General features: G+C 38.0%; 1 protein-coding gene and 1 long non-coding RNA gene across 4 annotated transcripts in view; one reads left to right on the top strand and one right to left on the bottom strand.

Annotated features, from left to right (window-relative positions):
* The first annotated feature begins 224 nt into the window (after window positions 1-224).
* Window positions 225-16440, top strand: LOC129474219 (uncharacterized). The gene is made up of 3 exons (XR_010116896.1): window positions 225-408; window positions 12106-12255; window positions 12805-16440. It is a non-coding gene; the product is annotated as an uncharacterized lncRNA (long non-coding RNA).
* Window positions 6126-25700, bottom strand: part of LOC129474213 (uncharacterized) — a 37673-nt gene continuing 18098 nt past the window's right edge. For 2 of the 3 annotated variants that reach the window (XR_008654488.2, XM_055265251.2), the window contains exons 2-3: window positions 9386-9487; window positions 6126-6789 (exon numbers count right to left, since the gene is read on the bottom strand). Coding sequence is in view for 1 of the 3 variants with exons in the window: in XM_055265251.2 (XP_055121226.2) it covers window positions 6589-6789; window positions 9386-9487 (303 nt within the window). In the remaining 2 variants the exon portion in view is untranslated. Of the gene's footprint in view, window positions 6790-9385; window positions 9488-18644; window positions 18863-25700 lie in introns of all 3 variants that reach the window. The other variant, XR_008654487.2, reaches the window with a different exon arrangement.

The raw sequence follows: 25700 nt of genomic DNA, 5'->3' as shown, positions 1-25700 counted from the left end.
GCCCTGTGATACTTTAATTCGTGTGTTGAGAGCAGGGCCATGTCAACCTTTTCTCAGGAGAAATGGTCCTTACAGGTTGAGAAATCAATCCTTACGAATATTTGCACCTATTTTTTTTTTTAAAAAAGCAATCCATAAACATTGTTATTTTTCCAGAATTGGGTTACTTCTCCCATCATGACTCCCCTCCTGACTGCATAGTGTTACAGTCAATTCCTATTTGTGAAATTTTGTGAGGAACCATTTTAGAAACATAGTTTCTCTTTCATTTCCAGCAATTGACTCTAATAAGCCTGATTCTTGTTGCATTTTGGATAAAGAGAAGGGCCTTGCTGAGGTCATTTGCATTTGCTGTGGCCTCCACTCTTGCTCCTCCAGATGACCTCCACATTGCTGGCTTCTTGTTGGGTAAGTGCTTGGCTCTCAGGTCACCATGTCTTAGCTTCTTTCTGGGATATACCCATATCTAAAATTACTTTTATTTTTGTTTATTTCTTTATTGCAGCTTTTCTTCCTAAAAAGCTTTGGTGGAGAGATGAACGTGGATCTTGTCTACTTTGTTAACTGCTATATTCCTGGTGGTCAGAATAGTGCACACGATAAGCCCTTAATAAATATTTGTTGAATGAACAACTTAACAAGATGTGGTTAAGCCTTTATATTTCTTTTGCTCTCTTAAGTTGCAATTTGTATCTATGGCATTGGCTGAAGTATAGGTTCAGTATAAATGGGTTCATCCTCATTGCAATAATTAAGAAATGTATGACAGTAATGAATTAAGAAAATGACTTTCGAGTTTCCTCTCTACTCATAGCTATTTAATATTAAATAACCTTGTGTTCTCACAGAATAATGATAATGATAAAAAATACATAAAAAATAAAGCCAAAAACCTCAAACAATTCCAGATGTTAAATATTTAGCAGTACAGAGAAAGAAAGGAAAAATTAGGGTGGAAAAGAAAGGAAAAATTAGAGTAGGAAAGAATGGGTGGGGTTGGTTTGTACTTCAGGGTATTTTGGTTTTTTTGCTTGCTATGAAGGACCTACTTTTCTTCTTTATATGATGTAGACTGTGATTTCTAGCAATATTATTTATTTTAGCCCAGTTATAAAATCTATTTTTAAAAGCAAACAACATCTGCAAAGTAGTAGATGGAAAACAGTTCAAAGCAGAAACATTTTTTGTTAATGAGTACAAAAATAGATACAAAGAATAGGAATCTAGTATTTGATAACACAATAGGGTGACTACAGTAAGGAATAATTCATGTACATTTTAGAATAACTGAAGGAGTACAATTGGAATGTTCGTAACACAAAGGAATGATGAATGGTTGAGGTGATGGATGCCCCATTTACCAGGAGGTGATTATTATACATTGTCTGCCTGTATCAAAATATCTCATGTACCCCATAAACATACATACCTATGTACCCATAAAAATTAAAAATAAAAAAATTTTACAAAGAGGGAAAGAAAAATACCTTGGTCAAAGATTTGGAGTTAAAAATATTAAATTTTAAAATAAAATTTTGTTAGGTTCGAAAATATTTGTCACCAAAGCAATAATATTAATGTAGCCCACATTTACTGTGTAAATTTTAAAAACTAAAAGATGAGCATAAAACAACTAGGCATTTAACTGAGGATTCTAGAGGAAAAAAAACAACAAACAATAGGAAGAAGAAACAAATAAAAATAAATGTGAAAATTAATGAATTTAAAAGCAAGTACACAAACTTGAAGGTAAAAGTTAATAAGTTTGAATACATCAAAATGAAAGATGTCTGTTAAGTAAAAGATTCTCAAAAAAGTTAAGGCATACACAATATATTAAGATATTTGCAATATTTATAACTAACAAGTAATATCTAGAAAATAGAAGGAACTTCTCGGTGGCTCATGCCTGTAATCCAAGCACTTTGGGAGGCTGACGCAGGCGGATCACGAGGTCAGGAGATCGAGACCATCCTGACTAACACGGTGAAACCCCGTCTCTACTAAAAACACAAAAAAATTAGCCGGGCGTGGTGGTCGGCGCCTGTAGTCCCAGCTACTCGGGAGGCTGAGGCACGAGAATGGTGTGAACCCGGGAGGCGGAGCTTGCAGTGAGCTGAGATCGCGCCACTGCACTCCAGACTGGGAGAAAGAGCAAGACGCCGTCTCAAAAAAAAAAAAAAAAAAATACAAGGAACTTCTTCAAATGAACAACAATATCAACTATCACCACACCAAGTGAAACACTCTGGAAGAAAATGAGAAAATGAGGAGCAGATTCCAAAAAGTAGGAAGCGGCATGGATAGCAGGCAAGCACATCAATAGATGGTCAACCACATAATAATCAGTGCTTCACAGGAAAGCCCTGGCTCTTAGAGCTGGCTGGCAAGCATTGATATGCAAATGAAGTCCATTAGAAACTGGGTCCACCCGAACCTGGCGATTCCCGCCCTCTTCTTCTTGCCCTTGGCCTCACACGTGCCTGGCAACATGGCCGCCCCCATGTATCTCCCTGTGTAGAACAGCGTGGCGCCCTACATTTGCATATTAAAAGACTAGGTGGGAGGTCCAGTTTTTTCCACGGGCTATGTGAGTGACATGCCCGGTCAAACCAATCCCCTGAGCCCTATGCAAATCAGACACCACCTCCTCCAGCCACCTCGTATAAGCAGCCACTTTTCCGAGGCACACAGGGTTTTCTCACTTGGCTTTGGAACTGCCTCTCCCTCGGTCTCTGTATGGGGGAGCTTCTTCCTTCTTTCTTGCCTATTAAACTCTCTGCTCCTTAAAACCACCACCAAAAACAAAAACAAAAACAAATAGTGCCTCAATAAAAATGGGAAACCTTTTTATCCCCGTCATAGTAAATAATGAGAAAATCTGATATTACCATATATTAGCAGGGTTTTGACGAAAATTACAATCTTCTTGCACCGCAGGTGAAAATGTAAAATGATACAGCCAGTCTGGAGAGCAACCTGGGAATAATTGGAGAAATGGCAAGTGTGTGCATACAACAAGCTGGCAGTAGTTCTTCCCAGTATAACCCATGGCTAGTGGGTAGAATTTTGGTTTTTAAGGGAAAATTGCTATCAAGTCCCCAAACAAGGGTGAACTTGGCAACAATCTTTACACGGGATTTGTTTTGTTATGCAGTCTAGGTAGTTGACACCCTTCCAGATGATGGGGCTTGGGAATTTGTGTCCTCTTTCCCCAGTCTCACACAGATGCTTAAGGGACCATGTTAGAGGATATTTATAGAAGAGATGTGCATGGTAGCAGCCGTTTATTTGTAGGGCATGGATAAGTAAAATATGGGGCAGGTATGCCACAGAACGCCACACAGCTGTTAGAAGAGATGGACTGGATGAGCATTGTGGTAGGCTGGATAACAGTGCTCAAAAAATGGCTACATCCACATGTCCACAACCTTTGCAGCTTCAATTAGTTTGGTGAACTTGAGATGGGGGTGGTGATCCTGGGTTCCTAGGGTGGGCCAATGTGATAACAAGGCTCCTTATCAGAGGGAGGCAGTAGGATCAACAGTCAGGAGTGGAAGATGTGATGAAGGAAGTAAAAGGTGGTAGTGAAGCAAGGAATCAGCCATGAGCCAAGGAATGTGGGTGGCCTCAGGACCTCCAGACAGGACCAGTTCCACTGACACCTTGACTTTAGCCCAGTGAGACTGATTTTGGACTTCTGACCTCCAGAACTGTAAGAGAATAATTTATGTTTTTTTGGTGGAGGCATAACTAAGAATCTTTATTGATGGACATTAACATTGTTTTCAATCTTACTCTCCCAAATAGATCACAAAATATACATATGTCATTGTGTATGTGTTAGTTTATCTTTAGGATAAATTTCTAGAAGTGCCTGGTTAAAGCATATATAGTCTTACATTTTTGATAGATTATTGTAATTTTGCCACATTGCCCTCCAGAGGGTTTGTAACTATTTACATTCCTACCTTTTTTCCCACAGTCTTGCCAAGATAGTCACCAAACTTCTGGATTTTTGCCCTTCTAATGAAAGAAAAGTAGTATTTCCATGTATTTTTAATTTGCATTCCTCTTGTAAGTCAACACTGATCATCTTTTCACATGTTTAAAAATCATTTGCAGTTATTTTAGTGTGAACAATCTGTTCATATTCTTTGCTCATTTTTCTACAGGGTTGATGGTCTTATTGATTTGTAGGAGCTCTTTATGTAAGAGATTAGCCCTTTGTAATAGGAATTGTGAATTTTAGCAAAATATTCATGACTTCTAACCCAGGTTATCATTTGTTTCTTTGCTTTGCCTACAGGGGTGTGTGTATGTGTCTGTGTTTGTGTGTGTGTCTGTTGGCATGGAGGATTTGTAGGTTTTTGTATAGTCACTGTAACAATCATTGTTATGGCTTCTGGATTTTAGGTAATAGACTTTCCCACTTACAGGTTATAAAAGAAATGTGCTATGTTTTAGAGAATTTTTTTTGTTCTTTGAAGCCACTAAGTTTGTAATAAGTTATTATAGCAGCAATAGGAAACTAACATAAGCATACAATGTGCGTAGATGTTAAAATCAAGCAGTTGAGTAAAATAAATTTAAAAACATATTATATTTTTCCTAAGATACACACAGACCCAAGGACGGTAAGAAGTATATTCAGGAGAAGGGAATGGGAGTGAAGATGATGGTAGAGTGAAAAGACAAAATAATCAAAATAATTAGACTGTCTCGTCCTGAATAATTGTGATATGAGCCATAAAGAAGAGAGTATAATTAACACATCTCTGCATCTGAGATCTCCCATAACACTCCTTCTATCAAATTGAAAACAAAGAAGGAAAACAATGGAATAGAATTGACATGAAAAACACAGAGCTGGTTCTATAGAAAAATTTAGGTAAACCCCCGGCTTCTGTGACCGCAGAAGAAATGGAAAGGGAAGAAAGAAAGAAAGAAAGGGAAGAAAACACAGTAACATTATCATTTTTTGTAAAAAATCAGTTTGGCCACAGATATAGAAGATACTTAGAAATTAAATACTACTTACAACATTAAGCACATAAATTGGATATTTAGATGAAATACATCTTTTTTGGGGAGAATTGTAGATTACCAAAATTGATCCAAGGAATAGCTTAAAAAGCCCCAATCTGGTGGAAAATCAGAGGTTAAAATGTTCTCCCAAATCTAATCCTCCAAAAGCCAGATCCAGATATTTCAAAAAAAACCCAATTTCATCAATATCTTCAATAAATAGGTGAGTCCTTAATCTGTTCTGGAATGTAGAAAATGACAAAAACCTTCTGTCCTACCCCTAATAGTAAGCCCAGGGAAGATTAGCAGTGTGATAAAGAGGAATTCCTATTTAAGAAGCAGGTGACCTGTTTTCTAAGCATGAACATTCCATTTGTAAACTGGATGCTCTTGAGCAGTTAACCTAATGTCCCCCTGCCTTATATACTCTTCTGTCAAACAGGTGCTTAATAAATGCTGATGTCAGCTCTGCCCTTCATCTCCCAGCTGTTCTCTGATCTTCACTATTGGGTTTGCTGTTGCCTCCCCTCCCCCTTCGGAGTACATATAGACTGGGGCTATATGTAGTCAGAATTGGCTCAGACACTGGAATGGGATGGAACCTAGCTACATCCATAGGCTCCATAGGCTGGGATAGAGCCCATTATCCATCCATAGGCTACATCCCAGTCTAGTGTTTGAGCCAATTCTGACTGCACATAGCCCCAGTCTACTCTTCCCCATCTCTTCAATCCAAGACAGACTTTATCTTTGTGACTTTCATAGATTCTGGATGAAGAGGGAGCAGGGCTGACCACTCAACACCTAGCAATCAAAGCTTCCTGCATCCTACACTGTTCACCTCATCCCCCAAATAGCTTCATTTTCATGTCAAGGATTCTTTCTTCCTGCCAATCTGTCCATTTGTAGTCCAGGGTTTCCTGACTTGCTGACTATGGACACTAGAAGGTTGCAGGTATCAGTAGCAAGGGATTTGAGAATGCTTTCTTATACCAAATGTTATCTGTAGATTGAATATCTCATACACATAAGTGTTGCTGTTTTTCCAAATGAACTTCTATCAGTCTGAGTTCAAGCAAGAAACAGAAACCACATAGTAATGTAAAGCAAGAGAAGTTTAATATAAAACATTATTCGACAGTGATAGAAGAATAACCATAACAATGTAAAGAGAACTTTCAAGGGTATCCGAGGATTGAGGGAGAGTACCCAAGGAAAGACAACTTGGAAAGAGGGTTCTCTCCCTAAGGCTGGGGTTCCGGCCTTGCTGGAGAAGGTGTGTTTGCAGTCCACTAGATGTCAGAGAAGCCTGCTATTTTCCAGGACTAGAGCTGGTCCATAGCTGCTGGGCAAATAGGATGCAATTTCTTGGAGCACAGGCAAACTGAGGCTGTGGCTGAGTGCACAGTCAGGCCACTGCTGGGGACATGAGGCCTGGAGCACACAGTGCCTGTGTTGCAGGGCTGTGAGAAGGTGGCCACAGGCTCAGGATCAGGCCAAATAGTCAGTGAGGGACTGTGCCTCTGGGCAGGTGGTAGGGCAGGGCACAGTGGGATGGTCTTATACATAGTACCACTGATGGATGATGCAGCTGGAGCAAGAAGAAGAAAAGTAGCACACCAGAATCAGGAAGAGAAACTTGCCTTCTTCTGCAGTGCTGCTCCATTGGCATCTGCTGACAAAGCTTAGCATTGTGCTCACTGTAAAGGAGAAATGCTTAAAGGGTCCAATGCATGTTTGCAGAGCAGCTGCTGAAGAAACCTGGAACAAAGAGGTAATAAATTGAAAACTGGCATAGCACTGGTAGAATTAGTGAAATATAAATTTATGTTAAATCTCTGCTGATTCCTAGTTGATTTTTATCGTTATATATTTTTAATGAACAGATTTTTATTGTTATATATTTCTCAATTAACAGATATAAAGAAGATGACAATTATCGTGTGGGGAGTCCACAAGACATTTTAATGTTAAACGTAGGTCCTTCTTCTTGACAAGGTGGGAATGTGCTGCTCTAGTAAGATTGCAATGATGAATCCCAGGTGACGCCCAGATGTTGGCTTGACTCTAAAATAGCCTCTTCCTGTCCAGCTGTCGGGTTTCTGTAACTTGTACTATTAACTCTAGTGTGAATCATTTGCATAAATTATAGTTGCAATTCTTGAGCTCCTGGTGTATCACTTCTTGACCTTCTGAGTCCCAGGATGCAATCAGCCCTGCAAATACCCGACCTTTTCTCTAACTACCTGTTCATTGTCTCAAAAAGCGGTCTGGCCATTTGTCCTTCTCACAAGCTAGGACAACTGATTGAATGAATGAGTGAATGAAAGAATGCCTGTCCCCCCCCTCCATGGTTTTGAGAATTATTATTAAAAATGCATATGAAGCCTATGTGGAAATGTACCAAGCAGCATAAATCATCATAATTGCTGTTACTGATAATAGCCACACTTTTAGATGAGGCTTTATTTGCCTTTCAGTAGATCTCATTTGCAAATGGTGGTTCTTTTTTTCTTTTTTAAATAAGTGGTTTCTACTTATAACCAAGCTCAATGGTAACTAAGCAATTCAAAAATTCTGTGGCATGTACACTATCAACAAGACTCTGTTTTTAGACCCTACTCACTTGCAAACCCATGTCTAAACATTGCAGCTATAGCAACATGCAGGCCCAGGTGCTAAATCACCTGGTTGGGAAGATAGAAACCATCTCACATTGCATCTAAGAACTCTGACCTGAATGACATTTTCCAGGAAGTAGGTGAAAGTAGGGGAGAGGAAAGAAGAAGGGAGAATTAAGAGCAAAAGTTGGTTTCATTTAAACTGAAACAAGTAGGTCAGCTGACACTGTGCTAAGTGAGTCCGCTTACTTTTCAGATTAAAGTTTTTCCTTAAACTCAATTTTTTTGGTAAGAGAAAAAAGAACAAGACAACTCCGGGATACAAATTGTGAAACTTGTAATGATGATGTGATACCTTAGTTTGGTTAAAATGCATGACAATATAAGTCAGGACAACCTTTGGCTGACACAAATGAGGAGTTATGCTCAAGTGCACAAAAGCTTTCCCATGAGCCACTTGTTTTTGGTTTTAATAAGGCTTCATCTCTTTAAGTGGATTACCAGTAAATTCTTCTGTTAGTTAATACTAGAAAACAAATGGGAAGCTTGAGGTTTTTCCCCACAAGATGGCTATTTCTAATATCAAGATTGTCACAGCCATTTGGGGGATGGGAGCACAAAGGCCAGAGAAAGCATCAAAAAGTGTTTTGGGGTCGGGAAGTAACATGAAGAAACTCGTGCTTAAAGAAGACTATGTTTGCAGGCTGGTGATGTACACAGCTACGCAGCCTAATAAACTGATGTAGTAATTCAAGTATAAAAGCCCTCAGAAGTTAACTAGTCAAGTCCCTTTCTAGTACAAAGGAGGAAACTGAGCCCCAGAGATTAGAGAGGAACTTGCCTAAAATCTCTTACCTGGTTGTTGGCAGAGCTATGTCTAGTGACCAGACTAAAAAGTTTTGGCTACTATTCTTTTCACCAAATGTCACTGAACTTTAGAGGTGACATGACATTCTCATTTTTAATATTTAACGTTTTATATTTTGAGGTGATCTAAGAGTTGCAGATCCCAGGGGATTATTTTTCCTTTGGGATCTTAGTTATAAGTGTTCTTTTCTCTAACTGCAACCTCCTTATAGGTTTCCTCTCTATTTCCTCCAAATCTACTCCAGTTTCTTTTCTTTTTCTTTCCTTTTCTCTCTTTTTTTTTCTTTTTTTTTTTGAGATGAAGTTGCCCAGGCTAGAGTGCAGAGATCTCAGCTCACTGCAACCTCTGCCTCCTGGGTTCAAGCAATTCTCGTGCCTCAGCCTCCTGAGTAGCTAGGAATACAGGTGCACATCACCACTCCCAGCTAATTTCTGTATTTTTAGTAGAGACGGGGTTTCGCCATGTTGGCCAGGCTGGTGAACTTGGGCACTTGAACTCCTGGCCTCAAGTGATCTATGTGCCTTGGCCTCCAAAAGTGCTAAGATGACAGGCATGAGCCATCATACCCAGTCTACCCCAGTTGTTTTCAAACCAATCATAGCATAACAGTTTTGTAACATTCAGCGTATTTCTTAACTATTTTGTGTCTCAATTTCCACTATAATATAGAGAAAACAATACCACCTACCTCATAGGGTTGTTATAAAGAACAAATTGGTTAACATATGCGTAATACTTAGCACTTGGCATATCAATGCTATATAAATTTTAGCTATTTTTAGAGACAAATATAAGAGAAAGAGTTTTTGTGATACTTTGTTTATTTGTCCTATTCTGAAAAGTTCATGACACCTGAATCTGATCCTACATGAGCTGGTAAAGACTTGCTTGAAGGTCCTGAAGTTAATTCCATTCTTAAGGACTGCATAGTGAGCCTCCAAAATGCACATGGGGTGTTGCAGGGGAAGGTCTAGGATGGAAAAGATGGAAGGAAATGTCAGCTAGGGGGTTGGGTGAATAAGAAGGTGAGAGATTAGAGAGAGGGAAAGGCCTATTTGAGGAGCAAAGAGCAGCAACTGTTTTGGTCCCAAAGAGAGAGAGAGAGAGTGTGTGTGTGTGTGTGTGTGTGTGTGTGTGTGTGTGTGTTCCAGGTATGGTATTATGATCACAACTGAGATATTATATTCATCTAATGCTCAAATCTCCAACTGCTCACCTCTCATCTGAGTAAAAGTTCTGTATCTCCGATAGTCTGTGAGGCATCTTCCCAGGAATATCCAGCTATTCACTCAGCACAACATGAGTTCATTTTTTTTAGAGTCACCTCCATTCAAAAACCCTATTTATGCCATTGGTAATACCTTCCCTCCAATCATTCAGGCTTAAGATCTGTATTGATTTGCAACCCTTTACTCTTAAAATTTAAGCTGTAATGTATGCAAGGTAAGTGATCATGAGTAGGCTATTTATATTTCTGATCTTTGTTTACTTATTTGTAAATTATAGTTAATTTTGACTACCATATAATACTACTACTGTAGTAGTAGTATTATTCTTTTCAACAATCCGTATAAGGTAGTGGAAATTAACTACTAAAAACTATTACTATAGTATTAGTAGTAATGTGGTAGAATAGTATTAATATTAGTAAGACTAAGTATACTTAGTCTTACTAATACAATACTACTACTAATAATGTAATAATAATAATGGCTAGCATTTATTAAGTTCTATTTTCTCATTTAATCCTCATAACCACTCTATAAGGCAGGTTGTATTTTTATCCTTAGGTCATAGAATAAGAAAATGAGGCTTATGGAGGCTCATTCCTATGTTCAGTAAATGTTTACTGAGTGTCTAGTCTGTGCCAGGAACTCTTCTAGAAGCTTGAGATTCACCAGTACTGAAGATAAAGTCCTCACTCTTACGAAACTTACAACCTAGTGGGGAAAACCAAGGCAACAAATGAAAGGATTACAAACCGTGAAGACTCCTGCGAAGTAAACAGTAAAGTCTTGTGAGCGGGAGTAATAGGTGGCTTGGCCTGCTTTAGGTAGAGTAATTCATGAAGGCATCTGGAGCAAGGTGACCTTTAAGCTGAGACGCAGGGATGAGGAGGATTCAACCCTGAAAAGGCCTGAGGGGAGTGCCAAGGCCTCTGAGCAGGAAGGAGCTGGCATACTTAAGAGACTTAAAGACAGGCAGGGGCTGAAGAAAAGTAGGGGCAGGGACACTGGGGAGGATGAGGATGGGGAGGAGGGGTGTGGCCTAGAACGTGGAGGTCCCCATCCACCATGGCCAGCAGTTTGGAGTTTTATTCTCATGCAATGGCAAAGCTGAATACAGTGAAACCTGAGCAGCGAGTGACTGATCTAAATTAAAAATTTAAATATCCCTCTGGCTTTATTGTGGTGAAAGGCTTATAAGGGTGTATGAGATAAACCTGGGATACTAAATAGGCACCTATTGCAGTAGTTGAAGCAGGAGATGACAGAGTTTGGACCAAAGGAGCAAGTGGAGATGGATACAAGGGGACAGGTGGGGCCTATTTTTTAGCTGAGAGCTGTAGAGGAAAGCGAGGAGAAGGGAGGAGCCAGAAAGATGTTTCTAGCTTAAGCAACTAGGTGAATGACAGTGCCAATAACAGATTTAGGAGGACCAGAGTAGTAGAAACAGGTGTTGAGAAAGAGAAATGGGACATTCAATCAAGAGTTCTATTTTGGCCATGTAAAAAAAAGATGATCCAAATCAAAAGGTCAATTAGACAGTTGAATACTTGAATCTTGATGAGGGATCTGGCTAGAGGTAAAAATATGGGATTATCTGCATATACACGGTGTTTGGAACCATTGGCCTGCAGGAGAAAATATACATAGAGAAGAGAAGGTGCCTCTGTTCTGAGCCCTGTGGAGCCTAGACATTTCTGAGACAGGCAGAAGAGAAGAATCCAGGGACATGAGAAGGGAAGCTTGTCCCACAGCACCCAGTTAGTAAGGAACTGAGCTGTGACTGCCGATGCAACGTTTGTGAGGAGTCCTACAGAGTGCCCTGCCCCCTGCAACCTCAGTTATGCAACGGTCCCTTCCACCTCAAGCTCCTCAGTCTGACTTTCAGGGCCAGCTTTGATTCCTCCCTCCTTCTCCAACCTACTTCTGACACCACAAATATTCCTAAACACCCTGCAACTTACAAAACTCTAGATGCCTATAGGATGCACTTTTATGTAACAGTAACCATCGCAATAACATTTGTTCATCCAACACATATTGAGTGCTTGCTGTGTCTCAGGCCCCCTTCAAGCCTCCAAGGAGACTCCAGAGAACAAAGTCTCTGCTCTTGTGGATTGACACTGGTGAGGAGGCTTCTCTAGTCTGTTTTTTTCATAGATCCCTTATTGGTCACACTCATTTCCACCTCTACAAATGTTCCCTCCTTCCTTCTCAGCTTCTTTCCTCCCCTCCACTTATCCAAATCCTCCATTTTCCATAGAAGCCAGCCAGGCTGAAAATAGCATGTTATGTTCCCACATGTGAGCACTGATATATCTAAACATAAACACTACCTTATCACCTCTACTCCCTCCCACAGGGATATACACCTACCTATAGAGAGACCTCCAAACAGATATCAACATAGAAACCTCCGCAGAGATAACCAGATCTCCATATGCAAACCCATGTAAAAAGAAACCTAGAGAAACAGACGCCCAGATGAAGAGGGGTGTGAGTATAAGCTTTGGTGAGTAAAACCAAAGAGTGAATTTAGGGGGAAATGGGTACTGTAGAGAAAATGAACAGGGCTAGAGGAGATAGAGGAGAGGGTAAATAAATGGTCAACAAAGCAACTTGAGGACATTCAGACAGAATGCTAAGCCTGGATAGCCCCTAAAGGGCTTTTGGTGGTATTCTGAGCTCCCATGCCTAGCTCATTACCTACTGCCAAGATGGAAAGGCAGGGATAGCCATGTTCAGAGCTTCTCTCAGGAGCCCAAGTTCAGGGAAAGGCTCTTGCGAGGAAGGTCAGTGCATCTCCATCCAGCACAGGCTATATTAGGGAAATTTCACTGGGTGTTAACCTATTTAACACTAAAGCCTTCTCAACCATGTAGATTAGTCTAATGCTCTCTGATGGGGTTATGTGGGTAATTCTCTCCTCTGCTTACCTATAGCTGACAAACAACTTCCATTAGCACAAGTGACCTGGTCAAATAGTGAATTGTGATTTAGTACATGCGAAAGCTCATCTATATGAAACAATGGGACACTGATTAGTTTCCTTCTATTCCAGCAGATGGAGCTACCGCCTGGAAGGACTCAATGTGCTTCGGTGGCTGATGCCCACTCCTCAAAAAACAAAACAAAACCCAAAACAACAAGTGGTATAGAGAGAAACAAGAATTACCAAAAGGGAAAATTACTTGGTCTAGAATTATTTTGTGATTGTCCAACTACCTGCACCAGTGTCTGACTGATAACGCATACTCAGTAGATAGTGAATGAATACATGTGACATAATCTGATGACCAGACTGTAGCTTGAGTTTAGAATAGTAATTCTATCTGCCTTTTTCTGTTTTGTTTTTCTCTCCTGTCCCTTTGATCTGTGTATATTCCTGTCCTTTGGACACCCACCTCCATCAAAATGTCATAGAAAAATTCTGTGAAACTTGACTTGCAGGGTCAAAGTGATGTCAAAGGGAGGTTTGGGGAGAGGCATGTGATGAAAATAGCCCAGCTGAGGTTCCCGTCTGTTTCCCATGCCATAGCACTACGCCCTAGGCAGTGTTTCTCCAAGTGTTTCCCCAGCGTCTGCATCAGTATCAGCTGGGTTGTTCGTCAAAAATTCCAATTCCCAGGCCACACCCCAAAGAATCTGATTCAGTGCTTCTGGGCTGGGGCACTCTTAAGTAGTTCTGCAAAACACAGCTTGAGAATCTCACTTGTAGCTTAAGGAGAGTGAACAATCTTTTATCCTTAATCCTGAAATCTAAAGAGTACTGAAAACTGAAAACTGCTAGGTTTTCATAACTCATTTTGGTGGCAAAATCTGATCGATGATGTGACATCACACTATAAATGATCCTTATTTTTTGCACATAATGTGGACATTCACACATTTTGCTGCAGAAATATTAGTGTGTTTGATTAGAAGTAGCTCTCCCTGACCCTACTGGGAATGTTAAGGGATGTATGGTATGTACACTGTGCTGAACTGTCTTTCCAAAATCCAAAGAATTCTTTTTTTTTTTTTTTTTGAGACGGAGTCTCGCTCTGTAGCCCAGGCTGGAGCGCAGTGGCGCGATCTCAGTTCACTGAAACCTCCGCCCCCCTGGATTCAAGCGATTCTCCTGCATCAGCCTCCTGAGTAGCTGGGACTACAGGCGCATGCCACCACGCCTGGCTAATTTTTTGTATTTTTTTTTTGTAGAGACGGGGCTTCACCATGTTAGCCAGGATAGTCTCAATCTCCTGACCTCATGATCTGCCCGCCTCGGCCTCCCAAAGTGCTGGGATTATGGGCATGAGCCACTGTGCCCGGCCCAAACAATTCTTGAATTCAGAAACACACTTGGGGTTAGGGGGTTCAGGTAAAGGGCACCTGTACTAAATCCTCACGTGCAGTCTGCAGTCTATAGGTGGTATTTGAGTCTGATTTAAAAAAAAAAAAAAAGCCTAATAAAAGGAATGTTGGTTTGGGAGCCAGAAGACTTCATCTTTCTGGCTTCAATTCTCTACCCTGAGAAGGAGAAGGCATTTAAAGTCTTCTGTCTCTAAAATTTTGATTTCCACACCTTCTTGCTTTCTTAAGAAATGTTCAGACATTACTGCCATAAAGATCAGATTGTTGTGTACTGTTATTTGTATTAAAAATTTAGAAAGGTGAAAATCTTTTTCTTTCTCATAGGTTTCCAGACAGATTCTTGGCTGACATTTCTGTCAGTGGTGTGAAAGGACATTTACCCAGATTCTATAGATATTTTGGTTATGCACTCAACAAACCTACAATGAAACTACCAGAATACAAAAGCAATTGAGAACTCCAGAGAGTGCTAGAAAACATTATGGAAGAGCGTATAGTTTATGTTAATTATAGAGGACTAAAGAGATGTAGAATAGGAGAACTGAAAAAGCCTCCACTTCCAGTGGCTCTTAGAGTGTAATTAGTCCAAGGGGCAGCAAGCTGCCTTCTAGCAGAATCCTTGTGATCCCAAAGCCCACATGACCGGGGCCTCTCTCTGGTCCTTTATACAGTAATTAATATTTAAATGATCTTGCTAAACCCCTGTCAAGTCCTGAAGCAAGATTTTGAAAAATAAAAAAACTCATAAAACACAAAATAGAACAAAACAACGAGCTCTGAGTTTGCTCTGTTGAAAGCAATGGGTTGAACTGTGTCTCCCCATAATATGTATGTTGAAGTCCTAACCTCTAGTACCTTAGGGTGTGACCTTATTTGGAGATGCAGACATTACAGAAGTAATCAAGTTAAAGTGAGGTCATTGGGATGGGCCCTAATCTGACACAACTGGTAATTTGGACACAGGCACATTCCGGCAGAACACCATGTGAACATAAAGGTGGTCATCTACAGGCCAAAGGGGAGAGGCCTGGGACAGATCCTTCCCTCACAGGCCTCAGAAGGAACCAACCCTGCCAGCATCTTGATGTTGGACTTCTGGCCTCCAGAACTGTGAGACAACAAATTTGTGATCTTTTGTTACGACAATCCTAGCAAAATACACTGTGACACCCAGTTTCTAATCTGATGACAAAGGGAGGCATCTACAATCTCTGAGGGTGTGTGCATTTGGGCACTCATTTCACCACTGGCTTCATTTATGTCCTATTCTTTTTTTCCATTTGTTTCATTTTTCTAATTTTATCTTCTATTTTTAAAAAGTTTACTGTACTAGATGTAACTTTTTAAGCTGCCTGAAATTCTTCTTAGGTTTACAAATGATTTAAATTGGTAAATAAAGATTATCAGACCTTAAGCACATATAGCACACATGGTTCGGGTGAAATAACTAAGTACCAAAATATTAATTTATAAAACAAATTAAACAGCAAAAAATAAATAGTAAACTCCAACTCTCCTGGAACACTGGAGGAGGAACTGTAAAGGATGACAAAGATTTCGTAGAGCAAATGATTTCTGCACTCTGGGAAAGAATTCTTTAGGCAGTACACCACTTTAAAATGGTGCTTGACTCACCAAAACATCAGGGCTGTCTTCAACTTTTCACAACACAGAGCAGAGAAGGGGGAAGATCACTTGCAGATGGAGTGTGGCAGGAATTTTGTGAAGTGTATAAAGAAGTTAGCAAGTGTATAAAGCCATTTATTTACTTTTACTAAGCATCTGCTTATGTAGCAGGCACTGCTACTAAGCCATTTACTAAGCATCTGCTATGTAGCAGGCACTTTGCTAGACATTTGTTATGGAATGAATCATTTAATCCTTATAATAAACTTGCAAGGATATATTTTAGCCCACCCCCTACTTAAAACCAATAAATATGTGGCTCAGAAAAGTAAATTAACTTGTCTAAGAGTAAGTAATTAGTAAAAAGTTGAGCTGGGACTTGATATAAAGAAAAATCTGATCTAAACTTGACAATATTTCTGCTTCCCCAAATTGCCTCCTTAAAGTTTACACATTGTTTGGTCTCTTCAATACACATCAAAATTATCAATACCTATAGAAATGTTAATGAAAAGTCTTCTGTTAAATTACAATATTTAGAAACTTTAGGCCCAGAGACTAAAAAGTATGTGAAATTAGTATAAAAGTATGTAAAATGTTTGTAAAGAAATGATGATACCTTCGTAGACCAATGTGGCATGTAAAACATGTGGGCCACAGAGGAAGATTAAGAAAAAAATATATGCAATCATAATAATAAAAGTGGAGTTACTCCAGACTATGCTTTTTGCCAATTCTTTGGTGAGAAGGGATTGGTAGTTAATTATAGAACCGCTTTCTATATTAATTCTAGATATTATATTCTAATCCTTGGAAAGTAGGCTGTGGAAGAACTAATAATTGCCCTCAAAGACCCATTCTCTTCTTCTCATAAGAGAATTTATGGTTGCCCAGCTAAAGCTTCTATTTTGCAGCACTCATTGCAGATAGGTATAGGTATGGACTCAGTTCTGGCCAGTGGACTCTGAATAAAGGTAATATGTATACTGTTGGCTGTGCTCTTAAAGCTAAGGGATGTGCCATCTCATCCCCTGTGCTCTCCTTGTTGGCTGGGAAGCTGGCAGGATGATAGGTGTTAAGCCAGCCATTATGGACTTTCAGGTGGAAACCAGTTGTTGAGGATGAGAGAGCAACAAAAAGAAGACCCTCAAGATTGTGGGGCTAATTTACCAGCCTGAATTGCCAACCTGTGTTTTTGTATTACAGGCAAATAAAGTGTGTGTTTTTAAAGCCGCTGTTATTTTGAGTCTCATTGTAACTGCAGCCAAACCAATATTCTAATGAATAAACTATATTCTAACTAATGATTAAACAGAACACTCCATTCCCCACCTAAATCTCCTGAATATGAATGTATGCAAGAATTCTCCATGTAGAACTATATCGTTTATTTTTGTATTCATATTATGGTCCATTTTCTCCCAACAACTCGTTAGGACTTGTCATTTCCTTGCTTTCTGAACTCTCTTCAACGAAAAGTCTGCCAAGGGATTCTGGCTTCTCATATTGTCTTAGGAGTATCTTTACTGGGTCCAGAAACCTTGGGTCATTTCTTTCAAGTGCAGGATAGGCACAACTGGGAAAGTAAAGACACTATAGGATGATCTAATATTTATTAGTGATTTTGTTTATGCCAAAACACTCCAAAAAGTGCCTGGAAATTTCTGCCATAATCTGATTTATAAGAACCCTTTGAAACCTGGGCAGCATGTTGGATCAGGAGTTTCTCAGACTTGTCTGAGGTTTTTAGATCTAGTACATGGGCAGCTTCCTGAAGAGGGGTACAGGGGGAAGCATGTGTGTGGGGGAGGTGTTATAACCAGAATTCCCCTATAGTTGCCTTTTCTAAAATAGGGTTTAGAGAAGATGTGGGAGGAGTCCCCCTAAACCACTAAAATGTCTCAGTTGTAAAACTGATGACTGTTTGGTGAGCACACAAAGCCAACAGCTTCAAGTTCTATAGTCCATTTTGATGAAGACAGAAAAAGTTAAAAGGCATTTACCCAATTTCTGTGGATGATTGAACAGGCTATTGCACGATGCAAAACTAGGAAGTACTAAGCAAATACCAGAAAACTTATTACAGAGTTTGAAGCAGAGTTAGTTTCAGGTAGGATCAGGAATTGCATGTAGCCTCTTGAATTCTTTGTCTTCACTTTACATATCCCATAGCAGAACACAAGGGGTCAGCCTCATATAATGTATGCTAGAGTTTAGGGGGCAAGGTGGGATGGAGGAGGCAAGGAGACCACCTGGGGATATTAGCTATATCCTTTCTTATAAGAAATGCTATAGGGGGCCGGGTGCGGTGGCTCACGCCTATAATCCCAGCACTTTGGGAGGCCGAGGCAGGCAGATCACGAGGTCAGGAGATTGAGACCATCCTGACTAACACAGTATAACCCTGTCTCTACTAAAAATACAAAAAAATTAGCTGGGCATGGTGGTGGGTGCCTGTAGTCCCAGCTACCCGGGAGGCTGAGGCAGGAGAATGGCATGAACCCCGGGAGCAGAGTTTGCAGTGAGCCGAGATTGCTCGACTGCACTCCAGCCTGGGCAACAGAGTGAGACTGCCTCAAAAAAAAAAGAAAAAGAAAAAGAAAAAGAAATGCTATAGGGAGTTCTTCAAGTGGAAACAAACAAACAAAAAAGCTAACAATGTGAAAACATATGAAAGTATAAAACTCACTGTAAAATAAGAATACAGTCAAATTCAGGATACTCTGATATTGTAATGTAGGTGCATAAATAACTTTTAACTCCAATATAAAAGTTAAAAGACAAAAGTATTAAAAATAACTATAGCTATAATAATTTATTAATGATACATGATACACAATAGAGGTAAATTGTGACATCAATAACTTAAAATATGGGGAAGGAAAGTTAAAGTGTAGAATGTTTCTAAATTTGACTACTTACTTTTCTAGTGAGCTTTATACTTTCGTATGTTTTCATGTTGTTATTTAGCATCTTTTCATTTCAACTTGCAGAACGCCCTTTAGCATTTCTTGTAAAGCAGGTCCAGTGGCAATGAACTCCCACATGCAGCTGAAGTTGAGTTGTTTTCTGCTTAAAATAGACTGTTGTAACTACAAGATGCTTTATGTAAGCTTCATGGTAAGCATTCCCCCAAAAAGCTGTAATAGATACACAAAAGATAAAGAGAAAGGAAGCAAACTACCACCAAAAATCATTACATTATAAAAGAGGACAATAGAGGTAGAATGGAACAAAGGAACTACAAAACAGTGAGAAAACAATTAAAGTGGCCATAATAAGTTCTTGCCTATCAATAATTACTTTAAATGTAAATGGGTCAAATTCTCAAATATAAAGCCATAAAGTGGCTGATGGATTTTTTAAAAAAAGACCTCACTATATGCTGCATACAAGAGACTCACTTTAGCTTTAAAAACACACACAGGCTGAAAGTAAGGAGATGGGAAAAAAATATTGCATGAAAATGGCAACCAAAAAAAAGAGCAGGAGTGTCTATACTTACATGAGATACAATCTACTTTAAGTCAAAGACCGTCACAAGAGTCAAAGAAGGTTACCATATAATAATAAAGAGACAGATTCATCAAGAGGATATAACAATTGTACATATATATGCACCCATCAATGGAGCACCTAAATATTCATATATTAAGTAAGTACTAAAAGAACTGAAAGGAAAAATAGACAACAACAAAATAATAGTACGGGACTTCAGTACCTGACTTTCAACAATGGATAGATCATCCAGGCAGAAAATCAAAAAGAAAACAGCAGACTTGAAGAATGTTATAGGCCAAATAAACCTAATATACATGTGCAGAACATTCCACCCAACAGCAGTAGAATACAAGTTCTTTTCAAGTGCACATAGAACAGTCTCTAGGATAAATTATATATTAGGCCACAAAACAAATCTAAGAAAATTAAAATCTTATCAGATATATTTTCTAACTACAATAGTATGAAACTAGAAGTCAATTATAGGAGGAAAATTGGAAAATCCACAAATATATGAAAATTGAACAGCATACTCCTGAGCAACAAATGGGTCCAAGAAAATATTTTTTAAAATGTTGAGACAAATGAAAATGGAAACACAACATAGCAACAGAAACAGAAAGAGCTGAAGAGAGAAGTTTATAGTAATAAATGCCTACATAAAGGAAGAAAAAAGATCTCAAATAAATAATCTAAACTTACACTTCAAGGAACTAGAAAAAGGAGAACAAACTAAGTCCAAAGTCAGCAGAAAGAAGGAAATAATAAATACCAGAGCAGAAGTAAGTGAAATAGCAGCTAGAAAATCAAGAGAAAAATTCAAAGATACTTAGAGTTGGTTTTTGGAAATAATAAACAAAATTAAGAAACTAGTTAAATTAACTGAAAAGAGAAAATTCAAGTAAATTAAATTTTACATAAAAAGGAGATATTACAATGATATCACAGAAATACAAAGAGTCATAAGAGATTACTATTAATAATTATATACCAACAATTGGATAATCTAGAAAAAATGGATATATTCCTAGAAACATACAATTTACCAATACTAAATGATGAAGAAATAGAAAATCTGTACAGAAAAAAACAAGTAAGGAGATTGAATCTGTATTAGAAAACCTTTTAGTGAAGAACAATCCAGGACCTGATGTCTTCACTGGTGAAATCTATCAAAGAATTAATGCCAATCCTTCTCAAACTCTTCCAAAAAACTAAAGAGGAGGGAACACCTTCAAACTTACTTTACAAAGTCAGCATTATCCTGATACTAAAGCTGGAAAAAGACATCACAAGAAAAAAATTATAAGCCAAGATGAACAATGATGTAAAAATCCTCAATAAAATACTAGCAAGCCATATTCAACAGCATATTAAAAGATCATACACCATGATCAAGTGTGATTTATTCCTAAGATACAAGGATGGCTCAACATACACAAATCAATATATGTGATACACCACATTAACAGATTGAATAATAAAAATACCATTTTTATAATAAAAATAATATAGTTATCTCTATAGATGTGAAAAACCCACATTTGACCAAATTCAACATCCTTTCATGATTAAAACTCTTAACAATGTAGATATGGAAGGAATGTACTTCAACATAATAAATGCCATACATGACTAGTCCACATGACAAGTCCACAGATAACATCACACTCATTGGTGAAAATTTGAAAACTTTTCCTCTAAGATTAGGAATAAGATAAGGATACTCACTCTCAACACTTCTATTCAAGGTAGCGTTAGAAGTACTAGCCAGAGCTATTAGGCAAGAAAAAGAAATAGAAAACTTCAAATCATAAAGGAAAAAGTAAAATCACATGATCACATGACCTTATATATAGAAAACAGATCACATGATCTTATATATAGAAAACCTCAATGACTACACCAAAAAAAAATCCCGAAAACTGTTAAAATAAATAAATTTGGTAAGGTTGTAGGACACAAAATCAACATACAAAAATTAGTAGCATTTCTGCTACTAACAATGAACATCCAAAAAAATCTAGAAAACAATCCCATTTACAATAGCATAAAAATATTTGAGAATGAATTTAACCAAAGAGATAAAAGATTTGTATATTGAAAACAACAAAACTTCTATGAAAGAAATTGAAGAAAAAAATTGGAGATTTCCTGTGTTCATGGATTGAAAGAATGAATATTGTTTAAATGTCCATACTACCCAAAGTGATCTATAGATTTAATGTAATCTCTATTAAAATTCCAATGATGTTTATCACAGAAATAGAAAAAACAATCCTAAATTTCATATGGAACCACAAAAGACCACAAATAGCCAAAACAGTCTTGAGCAAAAAGAGCAAATCTAGAGGCATCACATTACCTCATTTCAAAATATACTACAAAGCTATTGTAATCAAAAGAGTATAGTATTGGCACAAAAACAGGCATATAGGTTAGTGGAACAGAATAAAGCCCAGAAAAAAATCCACACATTTATGGTCAATGATCTTCAACAAAGGTCCAAAAACACACAATAGGCAAATGACAGTCTCTTCAATATATGGTGTTGGGAAAACTAGATGTCCACATGGAGAAGAATAAAATTAGGATTACAATAGTATTGGCACAAAAACAGGCATATAGGTTAGTGGAACAGAATAGAGCCCAGAAAAAAATCCATACATGTAAGGTCAATGATCTTCAACAAAGGTCCAAAAACACACAATAGGCAAATGACAGTCTCTTCAATAAATGATGTTGGGAAAACTAGATGTCCACATGGAGAAGAATGAAATTAGGCATTTATCTCAAAATGGATTAAAGATTTAAACATGAGAGCTGAAATTGTAAAACCACTAGAATAAAACACAGGAAAAAAGCTTCTTGACATTGATGGGCTCGGCTATGATTATTTGAATATGACCCCAAAAGTATAGGCAACAAAAGCAAAAACAGACAAATGCAATTGCACCAGACTAAAAAGCTTCTGCACAATGAAGAACATAATCAACAGAGAGAAGAGAAAACCCACAAAAATGGGAGAAAATATTTGCAAATGATTTATATGGTTTTGGGTTAATATCCAAAATATAAAATGAACTCAATCAACTCAATAACAAGAACACAAATAACCCAATTAAAACATAGGCAAAGGACCTTAATAGACATTTCTCAAAAGAAGACATACAAACGTCCAACATATGTAATTAAAAAAAGCTCAACATTACTAATCATCAGGGAAATGCAAACCAAAATCCCAAGGAGATCTCACCTTACATATGTTAAAATGACCATTATCAAAAAGACAAAATGTAACAATTGGTGGTGAGGCTGTGAAGAAAAAGAACTCTAGTACACTGTTGATGGGAACATAAATCATAAATTGGTATAGCCATTATGGAGGTCCCTAGAAAAATTAAATATAGAAGTATCATGTGAGCCAGCAATCCCACTTCTGAGTACACGTCCAAAGGAAATGAAATCAGTATGTTGAAGAGGTGTTTGCTCTCCCATATTCATTGCATCATTATTCACAATAGCCAAGATACGGAATTAATGTAAACATCCATTGGTGAATGAATGGATAAAGAAAATGTGACAGACACACACACACACACACACACAGAGTAATATTATTTAGCCCATCAAACAAAGGGAATCCTGTTATTTGTGGTAACATGGATGAACCTGGAGGACGTTATGCTGAAAGAAATAGGTCAGGCACAGAAAGACAAATACTGTATAATTTCATGTATTTATCTAAAAAAAGGCAAACTCGGAGAGTAGGATGGTGGTTGCCAGGGTGTGGTGGAAGTGGGAGGTATTTTTCAAAGGCTACAAAGTCTCTGGCAGGATGAATAAATTCTGGGGATCTGCTATACAGCATGACAGCTATAGGTGATAATAATGTAATGTATACTTGACATTTGCTTAGAGAGTAGATCTTATACATGCTTGTCACATAGACACAAATAGTTAACTATGCAAGGTGATGGATATGTTAATTAGCTTGATAGTGATAACCACTTCACAATGTATACATATATCAAAACATCATGTAAACTGTAAACATATGCAATTTTTATTTGTCAATTGCACCTCAATAAAGCTGAGAAAAAAAGGACATTGGGAGGGAATTATTTTGTAAGGAGAGAAAAAAATATAAATTCCTTTTTTTTTTCCTAATATAAGAAGTCTGTTCATCAAATTGACAAAGTCTAAGGTCCTAGGACTGAATATTTGAATAATGTCATCACATAATATCTCTAAGTCCTAGGCAAATATTAGGTGAAAAAAATTAAACAGATAGGGCTCCCGCTTTTGACAATAAGTTCTGAGTAAACAGTCTTGTTTATTGTTTACAGATGACAGTGATCTAGTTTGAAGAAAGCTGTAATGGTATAAGCTATGAAGTTCATGTTTAGACTACAATATTATTTTCAACATTCTTGCTACCCCCCCAACATTTCTGCTGTGGTTGTATTGAGTTAAGCTACAATTCAGAAATATATGGGTTATGAACAGAGGTGGTGGCTTATGCTTGTAATCCCAGCTCTTTGGGAGGTCTAGGTGGGGGGATGACTTCAGGCCAGGAGTTTGAGACCAGCTTGGGCAATATAACGAGACCCCATCTCTATTTAAAAATAAAAATAAAATTAAAATTAAGAAAAGAAATATATGGCTTAAAAAATTTCCTCCAGAAGAAAAACAGGTTATGCAAGAAGAGCCTGTTTTAATAGAAAGTAACTGTAGGCACCTGAAGACTACCTCTGCATGTGTTTATTTTTATTTTGTTGGCAGGGCATTACTGGTAGAAAAATAGATATTCTATAACAAGTTTGAGTGAATAAGCTCCACATGTGGTCCCAAGCCAAAGTCCTATCATCACATCTGGCACGAGAAGAACACCACAGTTCTCTGAAACTTTTCCCCAGACTTCCTGAGGCTCTTTGCTCATTGGAACGAGGCAATGCTGATGCAAGTTGGTTTCCAGACTGAGGTTGATACTCAGCCTTGCTGGCCAGCTCTCTTATTTGGCAGACCAAGGTCTTCTCATGCCTCAGGCTAAATAGCAAGGAAGTGCCCAAGGCCAGAATTATTTGAAATAAGAGGAAAGTTGGAGGTGCTGCCCAGTTCATGACTCAGTGAAACCAAACTCTGAAACACAGCAATCCAGAATTGAGACGCAAAAATAGGAAGGCTTGAATGGAGCAGTAACCCAGCCAGGCCTTGACAGAGTATTTGGAAACAGGTGGCATAAAAGATTAAATATACCAGGCCTGAACGGGATTAATTAAAAATGGCAGGGGCCAGCTGAGTCAGGAACACATGGGCAGATCTGGAATTAAGCTTGGTTAATAAAGATAGGTGAGCCCAAAGTGTTTCAGATTGTATAAATGACCCCTACCTTAAAAATTTGTACTGCAGCCCACATACAGATCACAGACACTAAAATCACAGAGAAATATTTGCGAGAAGCCTTTCTCTTGACCCTGCTGACTTGTATTCTATGAATTGTCAGCACTGACCTGGGGCAAGAATAAACTACAGGTAGATAGATGTCTGTCTGTTTTTGTAAGACAGGAGGAGATAGATATGATCTTAACATTTTTATTAGAACAAAAAGAATAAATACATTTTAAGGCCTAACCTGTTCAACTTAATACTTGAATATCATTTTCTTACTTTAACATTTTTGTTTATTGAAAGCCTAATTAATTTAGTTAAGTAATAGAAATCCTCCATAGAAGGCAGGGGGCCTGGCTCTGTCACAGAATCAACATGGAATCCCAGTCACCAGAGTTAGCTTTTATGAACTTCTGGTTTACCTTCCTGAAAAATGGTTTTGTTTTTGAGGATCAAATATGATAATATTTATGAAAGTACTTGGAAAACTATAAATTGTTATATAAATGGAATGTATTATTTTATGAAATCATTATTCTTTGCTCACAGAATCATGGCTTGATTACCCTGGGGACCAGTTGGGTTTTTTGTTTTACTAAAACCAAAGAAAAAGAAAAATAAACTTTGTTACTTATCACTGACTTATAAAGAATTCTGCTATAAGTCACATTATTTAAACCTAGCCTAGCAATTATCTTTCTTTTTCCTTGTTCCTGAAAGGTAGGATTCTGTACACAACTTGCTACTAAGTACAGCTGCAATTTGATTAGGAGCCTTAACCCTTGAAAATAGTCCTTTACTGCAAAAAAGCATCACAAAGAAACATCTTTTATGTCTTCTGAATAATAAAAGGGAAAATTCATATTCTTACATTTCTTTGAACAGAAACATGTCTAAATGCTTCAAGTCAAATGTTTAAAAGACAGTGGAATAAAGTATTTAGATTACATCTGATAGACAAAGTATTGGCAGTTTATAAAACAGCCCCTCAAGATAAACAAAAGACAATCCAAAATAAAAGTGGCCAAATGACATAAACAGGCAATTCCTAGAAGTGAACATGCAAATGATTAATAAACATATGAA

The sequence above is a fragment of the Symphalangus syndactylus genome, chromosome 2 (assembly GCF_028878055.3).
Source record: "Symphalangus syndactylus isolate Jambi chromosome 2, NHGRI_mSymSyn1-v2.1_pri, whole genome shotgun sequence".
NCBI lineage: Eukaryota > Metazoa > Chordata > Mammalia > Primates > Hylobatidae > Symphalangus > Symphalangus syndactylus.
Note: the sequence above shows the minus strand (reverse complement) of the source record. Positions and strands in the feature narration are given on the sequence as shown.